This window comes from Cydia pomonella, chromosome 19, assembly GCF_033807575.1.
Source record: "Cydia pomonella isolate Wapato2018A chromosome 19, ilCydPomo1, whole genome shotgun sequence".
Classification (NCBI taxonomy): domain Eukaryota; kingdom Metazoa; phylum Arthropoda; class Insecta; order Lepidoptera; family Tortricidae; genus Cydia; species Cydia pomonella.
Genome location: NC_084721.1, coordinates 1175165 through 1200955, shown reverse-complemented (window position 1 = coordinate 1200955; position 25791 = coordinate 1175165). Strand labels below are relative to the sequence as shown.

The 25791-nt window shown below is 39.1% G+C and overlaps 2 protein-coding genes across 2 annotated transcripts; one reads left to right on the top strand and one right to left on the bottom strand.

Annotated features, from left to right (window-relative positions):
- Positions 1–9305: 9305 nt before the first annotated feature.
- Positions 9306–16115, bottom strand: LOC133528112 (mitochondrial GTPase 1). The gene is made up of 4 exons (XM_061865336.1): positions 15513–16115; positions 14813–15021; positions 12599–12786; positions 9306–9732 (listed from the first exon to the last, which is right to left on the bottom strand). Exons 1-4 carry the CDS (start codon positions 15914–15916, stop codon positions 9532–9534), a joined length of 1002 nt encoding a protein of 333 aa, XP_061721320.1. The 5' UTR covers positions 15917–16115; the 3' UTR covers positions 9306–9531.
- Positions 16116–16291: 176 nt separating this feature from the next.
- On the top strand, positions 16292–25791 carry LOC133528111 (radial spoke head protein 6 homolog A). The gene is made up of 13 exons (XM_061865335.1): positions 16292–16557; positions 16767–16956; positions 17360–17485; positions 18349–18437; positions 18609–18696; positions 19175–19256; positions 19868–20001; positions 20513–20632; positions 21024–21177; positions 21577–21722; positions 22525–22739; positions 23819–23963; positions 25115–25791. The coding sequence occupies exons 1-13, from the start codon at positions 16427–16429 to the stop codon at positions 25211–25213; spliced, it is 1719 nt and encodes a 572-aa protein (XP_061721319.1). The 5' UTR covers positions 16292–16426; the 3' UTR covers positions 25214–25791.

Below are 25791 nucleotides of genomic sequence, written 5' to 3'. Positions count from 1 at the left end.
ACTGACCAGTGCTAAAGCATACCGACGTTAAAGTCAAAGTACCTGGGCGACCGAGCGTTGCTCGGTTATAACTATTTATTGTAATATGGTGGTGTATAGGTGATAATTTTAACTACATTTTTTTACTAAATTAAACTTGTCTAAAACAATAAAAATTAAAAAATTATATATAAACTTGAACATATAAAAAAAAAAAAACAAAAATTAGACACCGGGCGAGATTCGAACCCGTAACACTCGTTTCTAGAAGCGCTGGTGGCCTAGCGGTAAGAGCGTGCGACTTGCAATCCGGAGGTCGCGGGTTCAAACCCCGGCTCGTACCAATGAGTTTTTCGGAACTTATGTACGAAATATCATTTGATATTTACCAGTCGCTTTTCGGTGAAGGAAAACATCGTGAGGAAACCGGACTAATCCCAACAAGGCCTAGTTTACCCTCTGGGTTGGAAGGTCAGATGGCAGTCAGGCAAAATGCCGGGACAACGCGAGGAAGAAGAGATAATTGCATAGAAATTTCCCGATTTAAATAACTCTTGCACTGTCTCGGCTGTCAAAATCGCTGCCAACTTATCTTGGTCTGACTCTACTAGGCGACATTCTCGTGAATGCTCCTCTATATTACATTTACCCCATTTGCGTACACCTTGCCTATTGTTCATTTAATTTTCAACCTTAATATAATATATGTAAGCTCATTATTAATCGATTTTTCTCTATTAGTGTTAGTACAAAATCAAATGGAATAAAACCTGCCAAACACCAACTTGTAAATGCGTCATCGTTCTTGTTGTTGTAATACTCGCAAATCCAAATCAACATGATCAACACCTAAATTATAAATTTCATTTTTTTTTTAAAGATTTCAATCAAATCATTTCAATGATTTAATTTATACTCGTAACTTTTATAAGCTATAGCTTCAATTTAAAATCAACCTTATCGACAGCGTAATAGCGTATAATGTGTATTACCGAAAATGTTACTTTAATTAACCTTTTCTTTGCTATTTGTCGCACACATCAACATTTCGTAGGTAAGTTAAGCTCACAAATAATTATACTTAGGGTCGGTTGCACCAAACCGTCTGTCACCGTTAAAGCGTTCGCTAAATTTTATTGTATGGGAAGTTTCATAGATCTCTGTTACGTGACGTTGATCAGTCTGTTAACTGTGTTTGGCTGGCACTTAATCTACTAAACCTTATGTGGAAGGCATTAAGGTTCGTTTGAAGGAGTGTTATCCGGAATACAATTCGGCACGTCGCTCCGATGTTTGAGCGAGACAACGCTATGCGTGTATTATGACGACATCACTCTAGCACATCGGAGCGACGTGCAAATCGCATCCAGTGTCATAACCGCCATATGGTCCGTCCGATTGTAAGCGGTCGTCGTAGCCTATGTGTAAACTCTAGATGTGTCACATGGTCACATGCGCATTGCCGACCCTTGTAATTTCACAGTCCAGCCAGCGTAGCCAACATGCCAATCGTTAACGCTCCGTAGCGAACGAAACACACTATCACTGTCACACTAATATGGAATTGTGATAGAGATAGATGACTATATACGCTACGCTACCCAGCAGCCAGCCAGTGAACTAAGGGGCAAGTTGATATCGCCGGAGGCCTAGGGGGCGGCAGACGCCGCAGAGGCATACATTGTATGTAATATTTTGAGTTCAAGGGGGGAGGGGGGGGGGGCGGGGGGGGCAGGTGCGAAGCCCCTGCCTGTACCTGCCTACGCCCATGTACGCAGAGCTACAGGTTGGCTTTGTTCATTAGAAAATACGTGCATTTTAATTGGTTTATTACGTTTCAATTATTTCTTCCTTGTTCCATCTTTTTTTACACAACACTTAGAACATAGCTGTATGTATACTCATACTGTCCGGTATTTTAAACCTAGCCGGGGTGATCGGCGAAGATGCCGCTCTGCCAGGTCTTATTTTGCCGCTGCTTGAACTTATGGTTGAACTCCAAATCCCCCAGGACCGCTCATCAGCTAAAGAGCTCATGCTTAACCAGGTCTTTGCATTCAAGAGCTGAGAAGACTCCAAGTAATCCAAACTCAAGCTATTAAAAGATGTTTCGTCCAGAATAACACAAATACGTTCCCTTTTCTCACTGTCGCTCGGTATAGATGAGCTTGTGATGCCATACGTTGTAGTTGATATTGGATAACCTGTGTTTGAGGAGTCTATTGAAAAGAGTTGTCGCGTGGAGCTCCAAGATTCAGTGTCCCACGGGCTTTCTATCATGTCTAATGTGTCAGTAAATGAATGATCAATTGAATAAGAGCTGAGAGTTGCGTTTGAAAACGTTGAGGATTGAACGATCATAAAATCTTTCCTCGTCTGAATTCCCTTGTCGTGTTTAGATGAGTAGGTGAACTTGCATCTGGTGTAGGACATTACGCGGTGTGGATTCGAGACATCATTAGGAAGGGGTAGATTTCTGTGGCCACTATTAGGAGCCAGCGGTACGCTAAGATAGAGACGACGAAGCTGCGCAGATATGCAGCAGGATTCATTCTGAATTCTGAAATGGCTTCTACTTGCAATAGGTTATCTTTTGTAGTTCGGTAGGCATTTACATTCTAAGCATTATGGCGGTTTATTAATCCATATGTTTTTTTTATTAATTTTACATTTATCGTTGTGGTTTGATTGAAGTTTATTGACTGACGTTTTGAAATAAATTGTTTATGGTTAGTTTATGACACGTGTATGCCAAAATTGCATTTTTTAGGGTTCCGTAGCCAAATGGCAAAAAACGGAACCCTTATAGATTCGTCATGTTCATCTGTCTGTCCGATTATGTCACAGCCACTTTTTTCCGAAACTATAAGAGCTATACAGTTCAAACTTAGTAAGTGGATGTATTCTATGAACCGCATTAAGATGTTCACACAAAAATAGAAAAAAAAAACAATAAATTTTGGGGGTTCTCCATACTTAGAACTGAAACTCAAAAAATCTTTTTTCATCAAACCCATACGTGTGGGGTATCTATGGATAGGTCTTCAAAAATGATATTGAGGTTTCTAATATAACTTTTCTCTAAAATGAATAGTTTGCGCGAGAGACTCTTCCAAAGTGGTAAAATGTGTGTCCCCCCCCCCGTAATTTCTAAAATAACAGAATGAAAAATCTAAAAAAAATATATGATATACATTATCATGCAAACTTCCACCGAAAATTGGTTTGAACGAGATCTAGTAAGTAGTTTTTTTAATAAGTCATAAAATAAACATATTTTTTTTTATCATAAAACCCATACGTGTGGGGTATCTACGGATAGGTCTTCAAAAATGATATTGAGGTTTCTAATATCATTTTTTTCTAAACTGAATAGTTTGCGCGAGAGACACTTCCAAAGTGGTAAAATATGTGTCCAAAGTGGTAAAATGGGTGTTGAACAAGATCTAGTAAGTAGTTTTTTTTTAATACGTCATAAATAGTACGGAACCCTTCATGCGCGAGTCTGACTCGCACTTGGCCGCTTTTTTGACAATCATTTGTAATGAATGCTAACCATGCTAACCTTCTTGGCAAATTGTCTACCAGCCAATGTATTAGCAAATATATAGGGACCGTGCGCGTTGGAGGGTCTGCCATCTTGTGGCCTGAATCGGAACCATAAACATGTACATTTACACGTCACGTGTTGTCTTGTGCATAGTAGGTTCTGCCATCTTGTGGGCTACATCGGAACAATAAACATCACATTTACGCCTCGCGCCAAAAATCTGACGGCTCCTGTGCTGCCTCCTACAGTTCATGCACGCTCCCTATATACATCTCTGTGTAAGAAAAAAAACGTGCCTCGAAAAATTATGCTCGAATAGATGGCGATTTACCTTTGGCCTATACTCGAGTTAATAACGACACCGTTTCATATTTAACACATATCACTTATATCAGTGAAAAAACATGGGTCAAATAGCCTATGTCATTCTAAGAGTTTTAGTCCTGTGTCGAAAGATGGCAGTAAATAGAGTTGACTACAACATTTTCTTTGACGATACGCCTCTATATTCAATTCTCTTTGGTATTAGCAACGCATTGATTATGGAGTGTGGAATTAAAACGAGGAAATCTCTTATGGCAGAACTTTTGCAAAAGTGTCCAGCTGTCAGCTATAAATAATAGTTCCAAATCTCTCCAGAGTAGCGCTAGAGTAGCTAAGAACCTAGCGCGTTATTGACGAAGTGAAGTGCGCTGTATCAATTGTTTTTTTTTAAAGTGTTCTAGGTAATGTAGCGATTCCATTCGTTACCTCCACCTTCTATAGTATTGATGAGATGATGATGATTTTATATCACAGTAATACCATTTTGGTCGGGCGGGGATACAATGATAACTTGATATTTAAAAAAACTATATGGCAGTGGGAATTACAAACTAAATGGGAATTTCGTATAATTTTTGACGTTGGACTGTATAATCAAGATTTATGTACTGGCAGCCCTACCATAGAGTCGGGTCCAAATCCTGTTAGAGTGGTCGGGTCCCAAGATCATTATGTGGTACCGGTTTCTATGCGATACAAGCTCAAATCAGCACTTGGCATTATTTAAATAGCAGCTAAAGTAAAAAAATTGTGCATTAACAAATTCTCGTTAGAGTGGTCTGGTCAAGCCAGGATTGCCCAGGATCCCGGTTCTTCCGTCCGCCCGAAATCGTGCCGCGATATTTAGAAAACTATGCCGCACAAATTCATCGCATTGGTGATAGATACTAAATAGCATCTAAAAATTCTGACTTAACAATAATTCAATGTTAATATCTTGTTGTGATCGAGTCAACGTCCATGACACTACAACTTTTCGTGAAATTGCCCGAATAGGTACATACGTCTTTGCAAGTAATTAGAGAGTCAATAGTTTTGTGACGGAGGTAAGCAGGTGCACATCAAGGAACGTGACTACCGAAAACAACCTACTTAATCACGTTTCTGGAGCCAATACTATCAGAGACTAGTACTTATAAAGGACTGTTAATCTATATTACATTTGAAATGAAATGAAATGAAATCGTTTATTCACAATGAACATATGGCAACATAAGATCTTAAATTACAAGCATTGTGTCCCATGATATATTCAGTCCATGTAGACATGTGAACAGTTGTCAGTGATAACTTGATTAGATCACTCGGTCAATTAAAATGAATTATGTTTATATGATTTAATATAATTTAACATCAACTAATAAGGAATAATTTAATGAGGAGTCAATAGCATGAAAATATTAAAATTACAAAAAATAATAATAATAAATAGGATGGAATAATTATAAAAGATTTTCAGATATCAATTAACATTGTTGTGTTTCTGATGATTATTGTAGATGAAATCTCTTAAAATACTCACGGTTCGGTGAAGATAGGTACGTAACACATGAGTAAAACTTTTAGAACGCCATCTGACTTTGATCCTTATTCTTTTACTGATATGTGTTAAATTTGTTAAATATCAAAAATTGGCGCCATATAATAGATCAAAGGCGAAAGGTATGAAAGCATCATTTCGAGCGAAGGCGCCATAACTTTTAGGTGTGCCCGGTAAGATGGCGCCCCTTTTTGATATTTAACAAATATGGCGTTCTAAAAGTTTCAATCATGTGTCGAAAGATGGCAGTAATTTTACACGTCTTCTTTGATAATACACCTCTAAAATTAGACTAATTCTACGGTTTACACTCACGTATTTTTATTCACTCGCGTAACATGTTTCGGAGAGCCTAGGTCTCCTTTCTCAAGCACTAACAGTCGCGCGAGTGACTAATAAAAACACGTGAATGTAAACCGTAGAATTAGTATAAACTTAATATGTCTCATGACAGTTGAAATTAGAATACAACTCAATTTCAAATTCTCTTTGGTAATATTAATAAAAAACGTGATAATACCTAACTTTTTCGCACTTCCTCTACTAGATAGCTGCCGCCTACTACTGCAGGATGTAAATAAAACCGTGAGTATTAAGATTTATAACGAGGACTCAGGCCCTTGATTTACAAAGCGATCAGACCTCAGATAGGTCCTAAACGCCATCTGGTGAACATACTAAGAGATATAAAACAGCTAGTGTTGTAGGTATGAATGCAGTCTAGCCCACACACATTCACAAGTTCTCCGAGTTTGCCGGTGGTCAACTTGCTCCATTACACAGATAAGCGTTGCAGTCCATTCGACTACGTAATGTCGAATTGCCCCATTTGACCATTAGGTCAAACGTGAAATTGACATCTCGCTATTGCCAACACCCATCTTAAACAAGAATAACATACGCTACTTTGTAATCGATTAGCATTCTTTATATTTAACTCGTCTTTGGTAGTGTTAATTATTCTGCGGCCGCAACCAAAAAAAACCCTCACCTTCTTGACCACAGATGACAACGAATGTTGATTAACACTTACTTTCGTAACGATTAACCGCATAATTAAATTAATTAGTTCAGCATTTCCCACACTACGGGTCGCGAACGAAGTGGGTGAAACTACTGGGAACCCAGAGCGTTACCAATAATATTGTATGCCCCCTTTTTAAGTCGTCCATGTGGTGGGCTCCAGAAATGGCAGTTTTTGTTAGGTGGTTCGGAACCCAGGCAACTTTGGGAACCACTGAATTAGGTTACTACCCTAACTACCGTTTGTTAATAGATTATGATCAATTGTGAGCGCGGCTGGTAAAACGTCCCACTTTGTCACTTGCCCTAAGGACGCCTTGTCAGGTTATTCGTATAAAGATACAAGCAAGTCTCGTCCTTATGGCAAGCGATAAAGTGGGACATTTTGCCGGCCGCGGTCACAATTGATCACGTGTGCTAATGGTAACATTAGCGTGACGAATAAACGGTTAAACTAAAACAACCAATATTAAAAGTAAATTACCTATATTTACAATAAACCTAACTTAAACTTACAACTTTGAAATCTACACCAAATCTGTAGGTATATATGTGTCATTAGACTCATTATATATCCCTCTGGTTGCATAACAACTTTTGTCATATTTTTAATTGTCATAACACCTTATGCATAAAATTGTAAGTCATAAAATATGACGACCGGTCTGGCCTAGTGGGTAGTGACCTTGCCTATGAAGCTGATGGTCCCGGGTTCAAAATTCAAATACTGGTAAGAGCATATATCTGTGTGATGAACACGGATATTTGTTTCTGAGTCATGGGTGTTTTCTATGTATTTAAGTATTTATAATTATATATTATATATATCGTTGTCTAGGTACCTACAACACAAGCCTTATTGAGCTTACTGTGGGACTCAGTCAATTTGTGTAATAATGTCCTATAAAACTCTTTAATCATAATTATTCCTGAATATAACTGGGTTTTTGCCATAAATGAGTCATGTCATAATTTTTATAGTCATTAATTGAATTCGCATAAAATTTTAGGTTAGGTTCGTTAGGTGTGCACAAAAAATATATGACAACTGCTATGTATGTCATCAAATATTATGTCTAAAATCTATGTGACACAATATAATATGACTGTTCATATGTACGCGCAATGATAATTATGATACAAATTGTTATACCCATCAAAGTTATGACTTAAACTTATATGCAACCCAATATGGACCCCATTTGAACCCATGTTAAAAAAAAAAACCTTTTTCTAAAATATTGAATTCATGACAAGAAGTTAAATAAAACTTTTTCGGAAAAACCTCTTGTCATTAATTCATTTGTCATAGTGTTTTGTTCCTGCCGGCGAGTGAGGTTGCCAGAGCTCAACGAGGGTGCGGAGTGTTAGGGTCGGCAACGCGCATGTAGCTCCTCTGCAATTACAGGCGTACATAGGCTACGGAGACTGCTTACCATCTGGCGGGCCGTATGCTTGTTTGCCACCGACGTAGTATAGAAAAAAATTAAAGATTAAATGCAGCTCTTCTCTTCAGCAAATCTTTTGAACCAACATTTTACCGATCAGAAACTCGACTCTATTGTTCAATCTATAAGATTCATTTTTAGGGTTCCGTACCAAAAGGGTCAAACGGGACCCTATTACTGAGACTTCGCTGTCCGTCCGTCTGTCACCAGGCTGTATCTCGTGAACCGTAATAGCTAGACAGTTGAAATTTTCACAGATTATGTATTTCTGTTGCTGCTATAACAACAAATAAAAACAGAATAAAATAAATATTTAAGGGGGGCTCCCATACAACAAACATATTTTTTTTGCCGTTTTTATAAATAATGGTCCCCTTCGTGCGCGAGTCCGACTCGCACTTGCCCGGTTTTTTCATTTTTGTATCAGCTGCAATAGGCCATAATCTGGCAGCTTACTGTTCTTCGCTCCTAAAGGACTTCATGCTAAAATCGACTCTATTTTCTATGCAAAATGATTGTATCTTTCTAAACGATAAATCTTACAACAAACCAAGATACGTTTGCAGCGATTTTGATAGCCCAGACGGTGCACGGGTTATTTTAAACGTCAAAAATTCTATGAAATTATGACGTTTACTTGACACATGCACCGTGTGGGTTATGGAAGGTAGAGGCAAGGAACGGAAACTCCTTAGGCAGAATTGTTGCAAAAGTGTCCAGCTGTCAGCTATAAATAATAGTTCCAAATCTCTCCGGAGTGGTGCTAGAGTAGCTAAGAACCTAGGCGTTATTGACGGAGTGAAGTGCGCTGTCTATGATTACATTTTTTTCTCAAGTATTCTAGGTATTGTAGCGCCACCTATTTATGGCTTTTGTCGGCGATTTTTTGGTAAGTATATGGAGATTTTGTTCCTTGCCTCTATCTTCCATAGTGTGGGCTATCAAAATTGCTGCTAACTTATATTGGTCTGACTCTAAACAAAGTCTGTGGTTAAATTAAGCGCGCGCGCGCTACGGGCGCCTCCTAAGGCGCATATGATAGAAATATAATTCGCTGTCGTTGGGTGAAGTCTCGGTAGCTGAGTTGGCAGAGCATGGGCTAGTGATCCAGTGTCGCGAGTTCAAGTCTCTCCCGAGGCAGTGATTTTTTCCACTTTTAATTTAACCAATGACTTTGTTTAGGAGATAGATACAATATTCTGATACAATAGTTATTTGTTTTATAAGGGGGCAAAATTATTTTTAACCGCTCGTCCTAATATTAATACCCGAGCAAGCGAAATCCAAAATTTAACCACTAGCGTAGCGAGGGACTCGAAAAGTGGAATCTTCAGCGTTGCGAGGGTTTCAAGGCAAGGCAAGGGTTAAACAAATTTCGCCACCGTGTGAAACACAACATTTTTCACCACACAAGTGCGACGAAAATACAAAACAAATCAAATTCAAATTATCGTTATTAAATATTTATCAATCAAAATAATCATTTCAAAGTTAATTCTACCAGCCAACATAAGGAAACAACTCAAAATTTGCATCGAGTTCCTTTGCCACACATGTGCATAAAATGCAACTTTCTTATAAGTTTGTGAACAATCATGAGCGCCTATATGAGCTGGTGTGAAAAATTAATTTAAAGTCTTTGGTTGCTTGAACCTCGACTTTAACTCCTACGCCACAAGGTTCTCTTTCTCCTTCTTGTAGTCCTTCAGCAGTTCGATGTCCAGGAGCGTCCTGCCGAGCTCCCCGGTGCGGTAGCCCCTGATCATAGTCCGGGCGACCTCGATGAAATCCGGCACGTCACGCATTGAGCCGTCGTAGTCCCGTGTTCGACGGATTCGGTTGAACTTCACCGCACCTGCGATTAGTACCTGTTGAATAATAGTACATTACGATACAAGTGCGAAAAATAAGGAAATTCGAAACGAGTGGCGATAAATTAAAACACGACCGAAGGGAGTGTTTTAAATCGACACGAGTTGCGAATTACCTATTCGCACATGTATCGTACAACGTTTTACAGTACATATGGGCCCTTTAAATGTTTTACATAGTAACGTAATATGCTCATTTTCGCACTAGTGCGGTAAAGTAGCACCATATGTACTGTAAATTATCTTTTGTTAATTGACATAAATAATCATAATCATCTTTATTTGTAAAACCTCATGGATGGATTATACGTCAACATTATATATAAATTAGGATAAATTTTTAACTATTTACATTTTACATATAGGTACATTATTCAACATTTATATTATTTTACAGTACATATGGCACTACTTTACCGCACTAGTGCGAAAATTAGCATATTACGTTACTGTGTCAAACATTTAAAGCGCCATATGTTATTGTGTTTGACGACCGGTTTGGCCTAGTGGGTAGTGACCCTGCCTACGAAGCTGATGGTCCCGGGTTCAAATCCTGGTAAGGGCATTTATTCGTGTGATGAGCATGGATATTTGTACCTGAGTCATGGATGTTTTCTATGTATTTAAGTATTTATAAATATTTATATATTATATATATCGTTGTCTAAGTACCCTCAACACAAGCCTTATTGAGCTTACTGTGGGACTTAGTCAATTTGTGTAATAATGTCCTATAATATTTATTTATTTATTTATATGTACTGTAAAACGTTGTACGATACATGTGCGAATAGGTAATTCGCAACTCGTGCCGATTAAAAACACTCCCTTCGGTCGTGTTTTAATTTATCGCCACTCGTTTCGAACTTCCTATTTTTCGCACTTGTATCGTAATGTACTATTAATTAAGTAGGTAATACTATTTCTACAATTTTGATTATTTGTGAGCACAGAACTCTTGGTAGATGTAGAATGGCCGCTCGATAAGCCAGTTTTTTAATCTGCGCTTAAAGCTAATTAAATTGGGAGCTTTGACGATGTTTCTAGACAGTTTATTGTAAACTGTGGGCCCCATTACATGGGTAAGCTTATTTAATTTTATAAGTTTGCGACCTACACTAACTAGTTTCCCGGCATTCCTAGTGTTAAAGTTATGTATCATTCCATTCGTTTTGTAGTTCGATATATTGTCCCTTATGTACGGTCAACCAATTTGATTCCTAGGCCACTATAGAACCATGTCATAACTTCTACGACAGTACTTATTGAGTGATGCATGTCATGTATAGAGTAGTTAAAGCGACAAGGTTCTATAGTGGCCTAGGATTCAAATTGGTTGATTGTACTTAGCTACCTGCACAACCACAATTGAAGGCAGTGTGAGTAGGCCTAATTTTTTAAATAGTTCCTTTGCTGGCGTGTCTTAAGGTACCAATACACCTAACTGCTCGTTTCTGGAGTCGGAACACTCGTTCCCATTGGGCGCAGCGGCCCCATGTTTAGCGAAAGTGTAAGGTTACCCTACCACCTTGACATTGTGCTTGCCATTCAGCTCCATCCCCAAACACTAAAACTTTCCGAGCAACATGTAGAGCATAGGCAATATTAGGGCATCTCCATGCTTAAAACTGTCATAACTGTGAATTCATAAGGGATAAAAAATGCATTCCCACTTTAATGAATAGAATGAGGCGTTACTTTGCGGAAATCCATACCAATTAAAACAACGACAGCAAGTTAGTATAACGGGTTAGCACTATGACTAGCAGGTTATCTTTTCGCGGATTAGCAAAGTATGTAATAATTTTTGATTTCATTCCCACTTTGCGTGAACAAGAAGACAAGAAGTGCTCTAAAAATGTATCTACACGGTCGAAAACTATCATATCATATCATTTCATATCATTTATTCGTTATAAAGTCATGTACATATCGTAAATCAAGATTATTATACAATAAAATACAAGTCAGACCTAGGACACCCTGTAAGGGCACACAACATTAACTTAAAACTAAACAAAACAAGATTTCTCATTTTAAAATAATAATTAATAATATTTAAAAAAATATGTTACAAACTATCGTCACTAATAAAATCCTTAACCGAATAATAACAGACAAATAATAATATCAATTTTTTTTTTTACTCTTTATTTTTAAACTCTAGGTTTCGAGTTTCTAGCTTATTATAATTGAGAACTATATTTGTTATTAAAATACATTTATATTGGGGACTATTTTAACACATCTCTAGATTAGTCTTTGGTAATCGTAGTTTATTTCTAAACTGTGTTCTCGTGTTTACCTTGTCTTGTTTTAATGTGAACAAATATGAATGTTCCCGAACAAAAATGCGGCCTGTAATATATAAATACAAGGCAAGGCAAATAAATATAATTAAAAGTTCAACAATTATTGTTTTATAAATAAATAAATTGAATTTGAATTGAATGTTTGGCATCAAAGTTAAACCTAAACAATTTTAGGCCAAAAATTGGTTTTCTGGCCATAACTTTAGTGTTAATTAGTTTTAAGTTAAAGTCTGACCAGATGAACCCAAATAAGTAGATTTCGTATATGTGAGATCCTTCACAGCAATCGAGTTATGAAAAAGTGTTTCTTTAGATAATGTTTAAAAAAATCATAAAAAATTAGTATTTCATTTTTTTTCAAAATCCGGCAGACAAGAATGGAGATAAAAGATTGAAGAACCGATGGCAGTTTGTCTTATAATTCAATCTGTAGTGCAAATATAAGAGTAACGACTCAAAACTTATCAAAAATCGATGAAAACCGCAGGGAGCCCCTTAAATCATATACTGAAGACTACAATTCGTCAAACCTATGAAATCTATGTTCTGACCTTATTTATGTCATCGGAGGGCTCCAGCAGTCCCATGTAGTCTACATAGCGGAAGCAGCCATGCTTGTTGAGCCAGTACAGCAGGTAGTCTGCGATGGCTTCCTCGCCCACCAGGTGATCTTGGAGATTGCCGCACAGGGCCAGCTTTAAACCCATTTCGATGTCTGTCACTGACGGCTCTAAGATGCCTGAAATGATAAAGTGGAAACGCGCATGTAACTCCTCTGGAGTTGCAGGTGTACATAGGCTACGGAGACTGCTTACCATCAGGCAGGCCGTATGCTTGTTTGCCACCGACGTAGTATTAAAAAAAAAATGTTTTCTCACATGGAATTTGAAACTTTAATACAATGAGGGAATTCTTTTATTGAAAGGGCACTGTGTAATGTCCAATACTTATAGAACAACATATTAACTTGGAAAGTACTTTTGTATTTGTATTTTAAATTTATAGTGTGATCCTCTCCTGATGGCATTGTTATATCACTCATTATTTGCTTAGCTCACAACTATAAATTTAGATGTGGATTTTTAATTTATAGTGTTGTGTTCCTGCCGGTGAGTAAGGTTGCCAGAGCTCAACGAGGGGGGTGGGGTTAGGGTCGGCAACGCGCATGTAACTCATCTGGAGTTGCAGGTGTACATAGGCTACGGAGACTGCTTACCATCAGGCAGGCCGTATGCTTGTTTGCCACCGACGTAGTATTAAAAAAAAAACTGCTCGGAGCAGTAATTAAGGCACAAATATTGGTTTTGTTATATGCAGTGACAAATTAGGCACATCGGGGTAACATCGAAAGTAGGGTACGAAGTCAACAAGTCTTTGACGTGCCTTTTCTTATCTGTATCGTAACTATATTGCTGTCACTTATAGCTGGCATTTATTATATATATATATATATATATGTATTTATATATCTTTTTTATTCATATTTGTATATGATATATTATTTTGTTTTGTGTTTATGTGTGCTAGACTTCTTTTATTGCATCTGGAACACCTACTGACATAACATATATTTATTTATTTTTTTAATTCCGCTACCTAAAGGTTGTCTGGAAGAGATCGCTTTTTAGCTTTTTCTGGTAATTACGCGCTATTAAAACTGAGGCCCTTAATAAATCGTAAAACACTTTTATCGGCTTACTACGCACTGGTTCACGCTCATCTAAATTATGCCGTAACTACTTGGGGCAATGCGGTTGGAATACAAAGAATTCTTATATCACAAAAACGAGCTGTAAGAATTATATTTAGCTTACGCAAAGGCAGTACAGCCAGAGATTTATTTATAAAAAGTAGAATCATGATAGTAGTTTCATTATTTATATTTAATAGCCTGTTAGAAATCCACAAAAGCAAAAATGATTTTAAAACACGGAAGGACATTCATACATATAATACGCGTAATAAGGATAAACTATGCGTTCCTTCGACTAAGCTAGTTAAAACATTTAAGCAAGGTATCTCCCTAAAAGTTACCCTTTACAATCTATTGCCTCTACACATAACTAATTTAACATGCATACAATTTAAAAATAAACTTAAACGTTTCTTCCAATTAAATCCATTTTACTCAATTAATGAATTTACAGATAAAATGAAAAATTATGATTTTATTATGTAAAATAATTCTAAGCGTAGGTGCTTTTATACTGTATTATATTGATGTATTTGATCATTTACCATTTAATATATTTTGATTTATATAATTTTGTCTACCTATATACCTAATAAGACATTGCATGATTAGTTTTAGCAATGACCTGTATTTTGACATGCTAGATGTAACGTTCTGTTGTTACTTGGCCAAATAAAGAAACTTGAAACTTGAAACTAGCGATAAGACCGCCTGTTGTTTACCTCTTCTTTATGTGTTGTATTATTTGTACTGTTTCTGTATTGAGGTGTGCAATAAAGAGTATTTGTATTGTATTGTATGTTATGTGAATGCTTATATATTATATAAAGAAATACCAAGCATGTTTTTCTCATAATTAAGATATATACATCTTTGCTTGTTATTTAGCTTAAATTCCACATGACTTAGAAGTTCACTTTTGTTTTTAGATGTTAATCCACGTATTTTGATATGTAAATTAAGGAAACTATAGGTCTATTTACTGCTGCTTAATCCACTGATTAATGTTAATGAATGACAGTTTGTTTCTAAAAAAAAATAAAAAAAAATATATATATATATTGTGACTCACCAGGCGTATCCAACATGAATATATTGGGATTATTGTTGATCCTGATCTTCATCAAGACACTGCGGGTGACCCCAGCCACCGCACCGACTGGCAACGCATGCCCGATGCCCATGTTCCTGGAGCGGAGCATGTTGATCAACGATGATTTACCCACGTTTGGGACCCCGATGATCATTACATTGTAGTCGGACTCTTCGCTTCTGTTATACCTAGTAAACAATCATTAACATTATGTATTTGGTTTGGTAGTCTTAACTATATGTAAAGTTAATGAGGGGATTAGTGGGAAAAGTATGGTAAATAAAATTTTACAAGCTTTTACTTAACTTGCCCTGTTAGTTAATGGTGTGGGTCAAATCGTGGAAGCTAAATTTGATTGGTTCCCAATTTCAGATTGAGCTGAAGTTTTGCATACATATGTAAATCGGAAGACAATGCAATAGCATGGAGCTGATCTAATAATGGATACAGCCAGTGGCGGTGGCCATGGGAACTCTCAACATGACCATACTGTAAAATTTTGTAAGTATGATACATATTTGCCGTGACTTATTTTTCAAAAGTTTTTTTCAATAAAAAGACATGACAAAATCGCCTACCTTCTTACTCATGCTAAAAAAACAAATTATAGTGGGATGTTCTGAATTTTTTTTATAAAAGCCTTTTTTTGATAAGTAATATATAAAAAATACATAATTACCTATTCGAGTCTTTAATAAGGTCAACCATCAGGGGCCTTAAGGTCTTCAATCCGCGACAACCTTGGTCTTTACTGTTTGTAAACACTATATTTTGCACTCCCTCTTCTGCCTTCAGCTGCTCCTTTATCCGCGGTATTAATGAACTTATAGTTAAGTCTTTCTTATTAAGAACTAGTATGTGAGGCTTTGCACCTGTTAAAGTATTCGTAAATATGGGATTTCTGCCAGTAAAGGGTATTCTTGCGTCGTGAACTTCAATCACGCAATCGACGGACTTTAACTTTCTCTGCATTTGTTTTAAGCCCTTGTTCATGTGACCCGGGAACCAGCGGAGCAGGTCCTTGCTCACGAAAGGGCATTTTTTGCGAAAATTGTACGCCGCGGGGTTGAATTTTGTTGCCATTTCGATTTGTTTTGGTTTTGAGGTTATGTCGATTTGTTGAACACAGTTTGGAATCAAGTAATCATTACATATACGTAGTTCGCTGTTTAAGATAATTTAAACTAGTTACGTAAGTTTAAACATATACACTGTACGTAAATGGTAAAAATATCGCGAAACTCGTGCCAAAATTAAGAAGTTCATTCATATGTATTTGACATTGACAATCAGCTGCTTTCGGGGGGTTGATCGGAAACTTACCAGAATGGGACAACTTCTTGTACTACAGTGAAGGTTCGACATCAACCTCGTCTTTTTCATTCACGTATTTAAACCGCCTTATTTTTGATTTGAAACACTTAAACAAATAATTTAACCGTCATCCGTGGCACATTTCTATGCTTGTATTATTGAATTTCATTGATAATTTTTCAGACAGTTGTTATTATAATTCAAATGTATTTCTTGATGAAATAATAGGATAAGGGTTGTACTTTTAACTATTAAAGCTATTTTAATAACAATTCAAATATGACTCAGCCTTACATGTGCGAGCCGGAGCTGATAGCTGCCACAGAAAATATACTCCCAGATCTTAACAATGACCTTATTCTAGCTAAGAACTTCCTCAAACAACAGAGTGCAGCTACGGGAGACTCGTTGTAAGTATCTGATAAGATAGGTGCTCTGGTTTTGATCAGTCTATTCCTATGTTTAGCCAGTCAACAAGGCCTGTACTGTATATAAGCGGTTTGCTAAGAGCCCATGGAACTATAAATTCACACGCGCTGTAAGGGCTGCACTGCACTGTTTACTTAAATCTTAAAGATACCGTTTACCTTCCGCCTGAATAGATATCCTACTTTCTCAGATATGATCACATGGTGGATCTTGTGCACAAGATCCTGACCACAAAGCCTCCGGACGTCGTGGACAACTTTGAACAGTATTCGTGGGGGGTAAAACTGGACAAGTTTCGGCCAAACTTCGATCTGCTGAATGACGTGTATCTCGCACCGCCGCAACTTGCCACCGTGCGGTTGCAAGAGGAGATGTACCGGGTATAAATACTGCTTTAGTATTTACTAGTCTAAGATCAAACAATCGGAGATGGGAGCTACATGCGGGGATGTCCGCGCGAACTGACGGACTGGCTTAGTTAAAAAATGAATTCACAACGAATACTTTATGAAGTTGAGTGTAAACTCTGGCAAGCCAGCATTGGACATTTTTCGAATTACACAAGTACAAAGTATATTTGTGTCGAAGTCTAGTCAAAGGTCCCACTTTATTTTCTAGCTTGCCATAAAGACGCTTTGACAAGGTTTTCGTATAAACACATACGAAAAACTTGTCAAAGCGTCTTTATGGCAAGCTACAAAGTGGGACTTTTTACTTGGAAACGTGACATTTTATGACTCCTGGTCGTCAGTTACCGTCTTCTAGTCTTAGTTTCTCCTTCAGCTGGTGGCTAGCAAGTGCGAAAAGATGGATGGGATGGACGAGGAGGAACAGGAGTTGGATTTGGAAGAGGAGGGCAATAAAGCTCGTATAGCAGATCTCGTCGAGCACAATTATTATTTCCGAGAGGTAAGTATAATAATTATCGTTGCAATAAGAAAGACGTAAGTATTATTTCATTACTGCGGGCTAGTATTATTAGTATACAAATAAATTGATTATTTAGAACCAATAGGTCATTGTCCACTAACTAGAGCTGCGTTAAGCGAGGATAGGTAAATGAAGTGATTATATTATTTCTCAAACACATCTCTTATTATTGGTCAAACACATCTCTCGCTACGCATCCTCCCATATCTCTGGTGGAAACATAGCCTTAAGCTCGCGCCGATCTAGATGTGTTGAAAAGCCAAAATACATTTATTCTAAAACGAATAAATAGCACACTGACTTCTAGTGGTAGTTAAATAATAATAATAAATAAAAATAAATATTATAGGACATTATTACACAAATTGACTAAGTCCCACAGTAACAAACATTTTACAAGTTACAAACATTTGAACTATATTTATTAGAACCATCTAGTGGCCATACGTTGAACTAATATAATTACTGCCATCAAATGGTGAAACAAATTTACTTCATTTGTCTATTGACTAACAGATGGCGTTAAAATACATTTTTATGCTGACATCTAGCGGTGAGTAGTCGAAAAAGATTTGATAAAGACATCTATTAGTGAGAGTTCAAACTAATTTGCTTACTGTAATGTAGTGAAACAATAGTCAATAGCTAGCGCATAAGGAAATAGTTGTGCTGCCATCTAGTAGTAAAAAAAACCTAGATAGGTCGGAAGAGTTCTACACTAGAGTTACACCTCTCCAGTTGGACTGTTCCAGATTCTACTAGAATCATTCTAGTGACATGATATCGTACATTCGTATATGTACTAAATATCCAATGACGCATTAAATGACCTTATTTGACAGGGCGGGTACGGTCTGCCGGCCAGCGAGTGCTACGCTGTGTTCATAGCGCTGAAGATGCTGGGAATCAAGGAGCCCGTGTCCAATGTCAGGTAAGAAAAGGCGGGAAAGCTTGTAAATTACCTACAACCAGAGAGATGTTCCATCTTTCCGCCTTTTTTATGACCTTTGTAATGCCATTGGAAGTCATAGTACACTGTTCGTAGGATAAAGACTACTTAAGGTGCGATTTTTTAATTCATAGGTATATATTTTATTTACAGGTTTTTCGGTAAAATATTTGGCACGAAACAGAACTACTACGTCGCTGAAACGGATCTCACTGTAGAAGAGCTGGATAGAAGGATAAGGGTGAGCAAGTTTTCCATAGGGCACATACGAGTATATACAATAATAACCCTTTTCCAGGACGCACTCGCACCAATCTACAAGTTTTTCACTAAAAATCCAATATATATTCCAATTATTCCAACTTTGATGATTTTGCTTTCCCTCATATTCATTGTGAAATGGATAGAGCTGACGAATATTTTCAGTATTTTAGCACATTGCTTTAACGAGACAGAACTTAATGTGTACGAGTATACCTGTTAAGGTGGACCACTCTGGCAAGAATGTGACAACAAGGAAGACTAGTCTCGTAGTACCGATCTACATTCTTGGTCTCTCAATGCATGCGAATATTGGTATATTTACTTCCCGGTCTTAATTGGTCTTGCCTTTTCATGTTAATCTACGAGTATTAGGCTAAGGATGTGGAAGTTTAAACGGAACTGAGTTTAATGACTTACGTGCACGGATCACGGATAATAATCTTATCATTGTGCAGGAATTCGAGATGAAAGATATGCCAGGGGAAGGTGAGGACATGGAAGACAGAGAGGAAGGCGCAGACGAACACAAGGAATTGGGTAATATTTCATATATATATTACTTTCTTATTTACTGGCAGAGTGTGTATACTATATTTTAGTTCGATGGAGCTGAACGGCAACTTCGTTTAGCGCAGCCGAAAGGATGTTTCCGAACGGCAAGAGAGTAGTGCAATCGCTGGATTTGGATGGATTATTGATTGAATTTCGTGTTTTAATTTTTTCTTTTGAAATCTACCTGCCTAGACTAATAGTAGCACGGTGTCCTAAAGCCGAAACTCGAATCATGTTATTAATTATAAAGCGGGACTTAATCGCGTATAATTAATAAGGCTTTAAAGTTTTTCTCCGACGTTTCGAGTACGGCGTTGTCCGAGATTAGATTGAGATTACAGCTCGGAGTGGAGTGGTGTGGTGGTGGACGTAGGTGGTCTGGTGGTCTTCTCCGAGACTACGGGCACAACGCCGTCCTCAAAACGTCGGAGGAAAATTTTAAAGCTTAAGCTTACGCGATTAAGTTCTTTTTTATAATTAATAATGTGTAAAAATTGTGAAATTTTATATCAGTGATTCGAAATATTCGAATGCTTAATGCGGTGACTTTTTTCTTTTCCTCGTCTCTTACCAAAATCTGTACAATTTGTCTGCAGAGGGAGAAGGCGAAGGTGTGGAAGACAAGAACAAGGAGCCGGTGCCTCCGAAACTGCCGCCCGTTCCCGAGCCCACGTGGCAACCCCCACCGCCCATCCCGGTGGAAAGGCCTGGCCAAGGTGTAAACAAGAAGGTACTTTACATAATGATCACTGGTAGACAATACAGTCGGCATCAAATAAATAGAAGCAGCCAAAGTGGCCAGATATATCGTAATGCACCTTTGTTACCATAGAAATAAAGTTGTATTCCGTTTTGGCCAGCACTTTGGCCATCATGCTGACTAAACAATGATGGAGATGGTATAATCTGTGCGACTGCTCCGATCAATTGAATCCTTAGACAGTAATTATACCTATTCATAATTCGATTGAATTACGAACTCCGCTGGCGCTACCGTGATACGCGCGTGAAAAACAAAGTATTTCTGTGAATATTCAAAATGTTTGGAGAAGACTCCGTATGCTCTTCTGAGGACTCGATCTCTTTTGGTCTTAGTTTGGAAGACTTGGAAGGGTACTTGTTTGTCAAGTACCTACTTATTTATAACTGTGTACGTAACTAACTGATATAATGAATATCGTCCCACAGTTCCATGAACACGACTCGTCTTCTAGTCTTTTTGTATTTTCATACGATTGCAGGTTTACTGGGTCTGCAACGTTCCCGGAGAGGCATGGACGGGTCTTCCGGACGTGACACCGGATCAGATCCGGGTGGCGCGGCTGACTGTGCACTGCATGACCGGGGACTTGGACACGGAGGTGAAATTGCTATCATAAGCATGTTATCCTATACTTCTTACAGTACCTAATTACTGGTTGTAATGACACTTCATAACAGCTCGACTTTTCTATTCTCGCACTGACATGTGTTGCACGAGTGTAACCGACCGACCCATCACATCCTGCTGATAAGACTGATGAACCAGATAAACCAACCTACGACTGCCTCCATTCGCTAAGACATATACTTAATGTTCTTTATGTTCGGGATTCAGGTATGAGGTAATTGCGTTACCCTAACATGAGTCGAAGTTGGTTATATTTAAGCAATTCACCTGCTGTATGGTTTTTTACCTTCTAATTAACAAACACTTTGTTCTAATTTGTAGGTATTTAGTGACGTTTGTCATCTTTCTACCTTCTCACGCAGATCCAAACGTTCCCGCCGTTCGACGGTACAGAGCGTAACTACCTGCGTGCCCAAATTGCGCGTATCCAGGCCTCCACCTCCATCTCCCCGCAGGGTTTCTACACCTTCGGATCTGGTGAAGAGGAGGAGGATATCGACATGGAAGAGGGCATGGGTAAACTATTTTCCTTACCCTTATCATTAGCTTAGTAGTTCGCCCCAAACAGAGACTTCCATTTGACCACCCTTACTCGTTGTCCTCAAAGCCATTCATCCTCATGGTCAAACTTTTTTAAATCGTCGAATTGTATTTATCTTAACCACGTTTCATAAGTCGCACCCTTTTACTTTTAGGCACTATTATGAGTTGACTAAGATCTAACTTCGTTACAGATCAGTAATTTCCTTTTCTAGGTTCTTTCATACTTTGGCAATATACTTAAGTACACTATTGTGAAAGAGGTCTTCGAGAAATGTAATGTAAATATATTGATCCTATCCTAGTCAGAGAAGCCACCGGTCTCTTATTAGGTACCAAATCTTATCATGATAACCCCATACTGTTGTCTTTTAGGCGACATGGCATTCAATCCGAACCCCTTCTACCGAGGCCATACCATTAAGGACCTCCTGGATCCGGACATGACGTACTGGGTGCACCACGGCCGGCACATCTTACAGCAGGGCCGGACTATTTGGTGGAACCCCAACGCGGGGATGGTACGTGAACTCCTTCTACCGAGGCCACACCATTAACTACCTGCTGGACCCGGACATGACATACTGGGAGCACCGCGGCGGCCACATATTACAGCAGGGCCGGACTATTTGGTGGAACCCCAACGCGGGGATGGTACGTGAACTCCTTCTACCGAGGCCACACCATTAACTACCTGCTGGACCCGGACATGACATACTGGGAGCACCGCGGCGGCCACATATTACAGCAGGGCCGGACTATTTGGTGGAACCCCAACGCGGGGATGGTACGTGAACTCCTTCTACCGAGGCCACACCATTAAGGACCTGCTGGACCCGGACATGACGTACTGGGTGCACCAGGGCCGCCACGCCACAGCTCACAGCAGGAACGGACTATTTGGTGGAACTCTAACAGGGGGAATAGTGAGTTTTTCTAGTGCCGTAATCGTGGTTGGTCTCTTAAGAAACTTTTGATTTTGGACAGAAATGAAATCGTAATTTACGACTGTAATTTTTCCATAAATCTAGGGGTAAATGCTAATCACCGTTAATTATCTAATACGTCCATTTTGGCCTATTGTTATAACTAATGCCCTTATTGCCCCGTTTAAATTATCCACCCTGTATACCTTAAGCCACCACGAGAGTCGCTATCAAATGCAACTTTTTTCCTTATTTCTGAAAAGCAGAATTTTGGTTCATCCATCTATTCACCACAAGGAACATCGTCAGAACCGGCTTTCTTAGCACATACAAAAATATATAAAAATTCAACGCGATTTTAGTACTCTTATTACACAAGGAATTGCTACGTTTTTAGGACGAAGCTCTCGAAGAAGAAGATGACGAAGGGCCGCCGCCCATAGCGCCCGAGACCGGTCCCTCTCTCATGTCTCCTCTGTCAGAAGACGGGCGTGTCGAAGGGCTGCGCGCGTGGACCGCACGGAAGAGTACCCTGTTAGCGCCCGAGCGGGCGGTGGTCACTATGCGGAGCAATGTGTGGCCCGGGGCTGTCGCTTATGCCACTGACGGGAAGTAAGTTCAGTGGATCACGGGGGCTCAGTTTTACATCGAAGTTTTCTACGCTCCTCAGGAGTAAGAGCACCTACAGTCGTCCTCAGCTTCAAAAAGATAGTGACAGTCGAGTGACCTCGTTTTTTTAGTGAGTAAGGCAATACTTTAGAGCAGTGGTATACCCCATTTCATTTACCATGGCGGGATTCCACTTGAGTCAGTATTAGGTGTAAACAATACAAGTAGTGACAACAAAAGATACCCGGCAAACTTTTTTTGGCGGCGTCGTGTCTTACATGTAACTATCTAGTCTTGATCCTTTTGCGTTATTATTTGACCACACGCTGGCTTTGAAGATATATATATATATATATATATAGTCCTCCTTGCCGTATCCGACGACGGTGACTCCTTCAACTGTTTTTATTCGGAAACATGGAACGCCCTGATATGACTTGCAAAGCCAAATTTGGTTTAGAAAATGCGATCACATGGTGCGTAATGAAGCTGGCCAGCTGGGTTCGTAGTTCAGAGCTCGTAAAGCAATTGTTAAACAATAGATCAACATTATGGTTCTCTTCGTGCAGTTTCAAGTGGAATCCCGCCATGGTAAATGAAATGGGGTATACTCAACCGGTGGCCCACCAGGTGATACTGGTATAGTTGCCACCCGAACGTCACATATAAGCAAATTCATCTTGCTGCCCGGGACTACAAGGCAAAACCGTCTCTGTGGCCCTCATAAAAAAAGATTGAGTATGGCTACTTTAGAACCAACATTGTAGGTATTATGTCATACGACTAAATAAATAAGAGCCAAAATAAAGCATCCTTCTCATATTTACATATATTTTACGCTACCGGCGGTGAGTTGTCTCCTGTGTGATGACGGGCATACTGCGGCTGCGAGCGTAGACTGGTGGTGGTTACCATGCAACGTGTGGCCCAGGGCGGTCGCTTAAGCTACCGAAGCCAAGTGCGTAGCTGATGGGGTTCAATAGCCGATAATAAGAAATATTGTTAATCTATCAAGACAAAGAAAGGATTATACATCCTGTAAAGTATGTACGATCCTTCTACATTTATCAATGTTTTCCCAGGAACTCGGAGTGCATGTACATTGGCTGGGGGCTGAAGTACCAACCGCCGAACTTCTCGCCGCTGCAGCTGCCGCGGCCGCAGGACGAGTACCCCATCGGGCCTGAGGTTATGGAGATGCAGGACCCTTCCTTTGCCGACGAGGAGGTCCGTAAATTTTAAAGTTCACTGCATTTTGTGCTTAAGCTATAGAACGTGGTAGGATTAAGAGGGAAGAATAGATTTTCAAATCTAATGAAATAACGGTAATATATGTCAATAACATACTAAAAAAAACATGGAGAATGGAAAATATATAGAAGCGAAAAAACGTTCTTCTTTTCTTCCCTCTTAAAACGATCGGCGGAGAAGGCGCCCGCATCCGTCTCGGACATAGACAATACATATATATTTTTGAAATTTTTATCGTATTGGCAGACAGCACTGTTTTGTACAAAATGCATCGGAACTGATTCGTTGCCTACCGACTGCGCCAGTACTATTTCCCTACGGAATGCTTTATTGTACATAGAGTAATACGAGTATTATGGCCATTTTGCAATGTATGCCGCTTCAAATGAAGTAAACCTGCCGACGCGCCAGTCACGGTGTGTCCCATGTGTTTAATTGCTTATTATAATGAAGATTACCACTTTTCATCTTGGTGATTAAGGCATCGGTGGTAACTTTAGTTCAATAAGTCGTCTTCAAGATAAATAAATGAAATAGTATAAATTCGTGTGCATAAAGACACAAACAAACAGCCTCCTACCTATACCGCCTGTTCCACCGGGACAAAAATAGGCGCCATTAACAGTGCCAATTCTTCATAATTCAGCCTATATACGTCCCACTGCTGGGCACAGCTAGGCCTCCTCTCATGCACGAGAGGGCTTGGGCTATAGTCCGCATGCTAGCCCTTTATCTTTGAATTTCTTCGCAGATGTATGCAGGTTACCTCACGATGTTTTCCTTCACCGAAAAGCTAGTGGTAATGTCGAATGATATTCCGTACATAAGTTCCGAAAAACTAATTGGTACGAGCCAGGATTTGAACCCGCGACGTCCGGATTGAAAGTCTGACGTCATATCCACTCGGCCACCAAATTCTTCCCTAAAATACCCTAATACCGCTCAAATCTCTCTTGCTCTTTAGTGGTCTGGTGCTGTTGTCTGCCTCTACATTTAATCAATTGTTTATTTTCTTATATATTTTTACTGAGGTATGCCAATAAAGAGTATTCTATCTATCTACCTTATGTAACCATGTCTCTGGCAAAATAAATAATTTCAATTTAAATTCTTAATGTTTGGTGCAGGCGTACCGTATCGCGCGGCTGCCGCCGCCCGTCCCCGAGCTGCCGGGCGAGGGCGCCGGCGAGGGCTACGGCGAGGAGGGCGACGAAGAGGAAGACTAACGATGTGTCTACGTCTTTGTGTTCCTTTGTCTATGCTGGGTGTCTTCAAACTTCGGTTTCCGCCAGGCCCAGGGCTCTATCGCATCCTATTCTCTGCTATGTTTGTATGGCTTGTGACGCCTCTACTGGTTTCTCTCCCTGGACCAAACGGACTCGCGGAAATCCGAGTCGTAGTTTAGAGAACCCTGGGACCCATTTTATAGTTACAAATTTCCATGTGTAAGCCGGCGTTTGACACTGGCTTCACCGATGGCGAATATTTAACCTTTTGAACGCTTTAAGTCATATATAAAACCGTCGCTGACACGCCAAGGTCCCGAGCGCAAGCGAGCTAATGTAAATCTTACTTGAAAGTGTGAAGGTTACTTTGACAGCGTCCGCCATAACACCTATAGTTGTCCTTGGCGCTGTGGGCACGACTAGTTACGACGCCTTTAGGTGTTCTTGGCGTTCAAAAGGTCCAATGTTGCCGCCTTAGACTTGTAAAATTGTAACTTGTATTTAATTTTAGAAGCGTGATTAATGATTATTCGTTGAAATATTATGTAATATTTAAATAAAACATTTTTTTCTTGAAA

Coding starts and splice junctions, on each gene's coding strand:
- LOC133528112 (XM_061865336.1), bottom strand. CDS start 15,916: ATGGCAACAAAATTCAACCCCGCGGCGTACAATTTTCGCAAAAAATGC. Junction 15,022..15,512: donor CTTATTAAAGACTCGAATAG/GTAATTATGTAT, acceptor ATTGTTTACTAG/GTATAACAGAAGCGAAGAGT. Junction 9,733..12,598: donor CCTCCGATGACATAAATAAG/GTCAGAACATAG, acceptor ATTATTCAACAG/GTACTAATCGCAGGTGCGGT.
- LOC133528111 (XM_061865335.1), top strand. CDS start 16,427: ATGACTCAGCCTTACATGTGCGAGCCGGAGCTGATAGCTGCCACAGAA. Junction 21,178..21,576: donor CGACATGGAAGAGGGCATGG/GTAAACTATTTT, acceptor GTTGTCTTTTAG/GCGACATGGCATTCAATCCG. Junction 21,723..22,524: donor GGAACCCCAACGCGGGGATG/GTACGTGAACTC, acceptor CTACGTTTTTAG/GACGAAGCTCTCGAAGAAGA.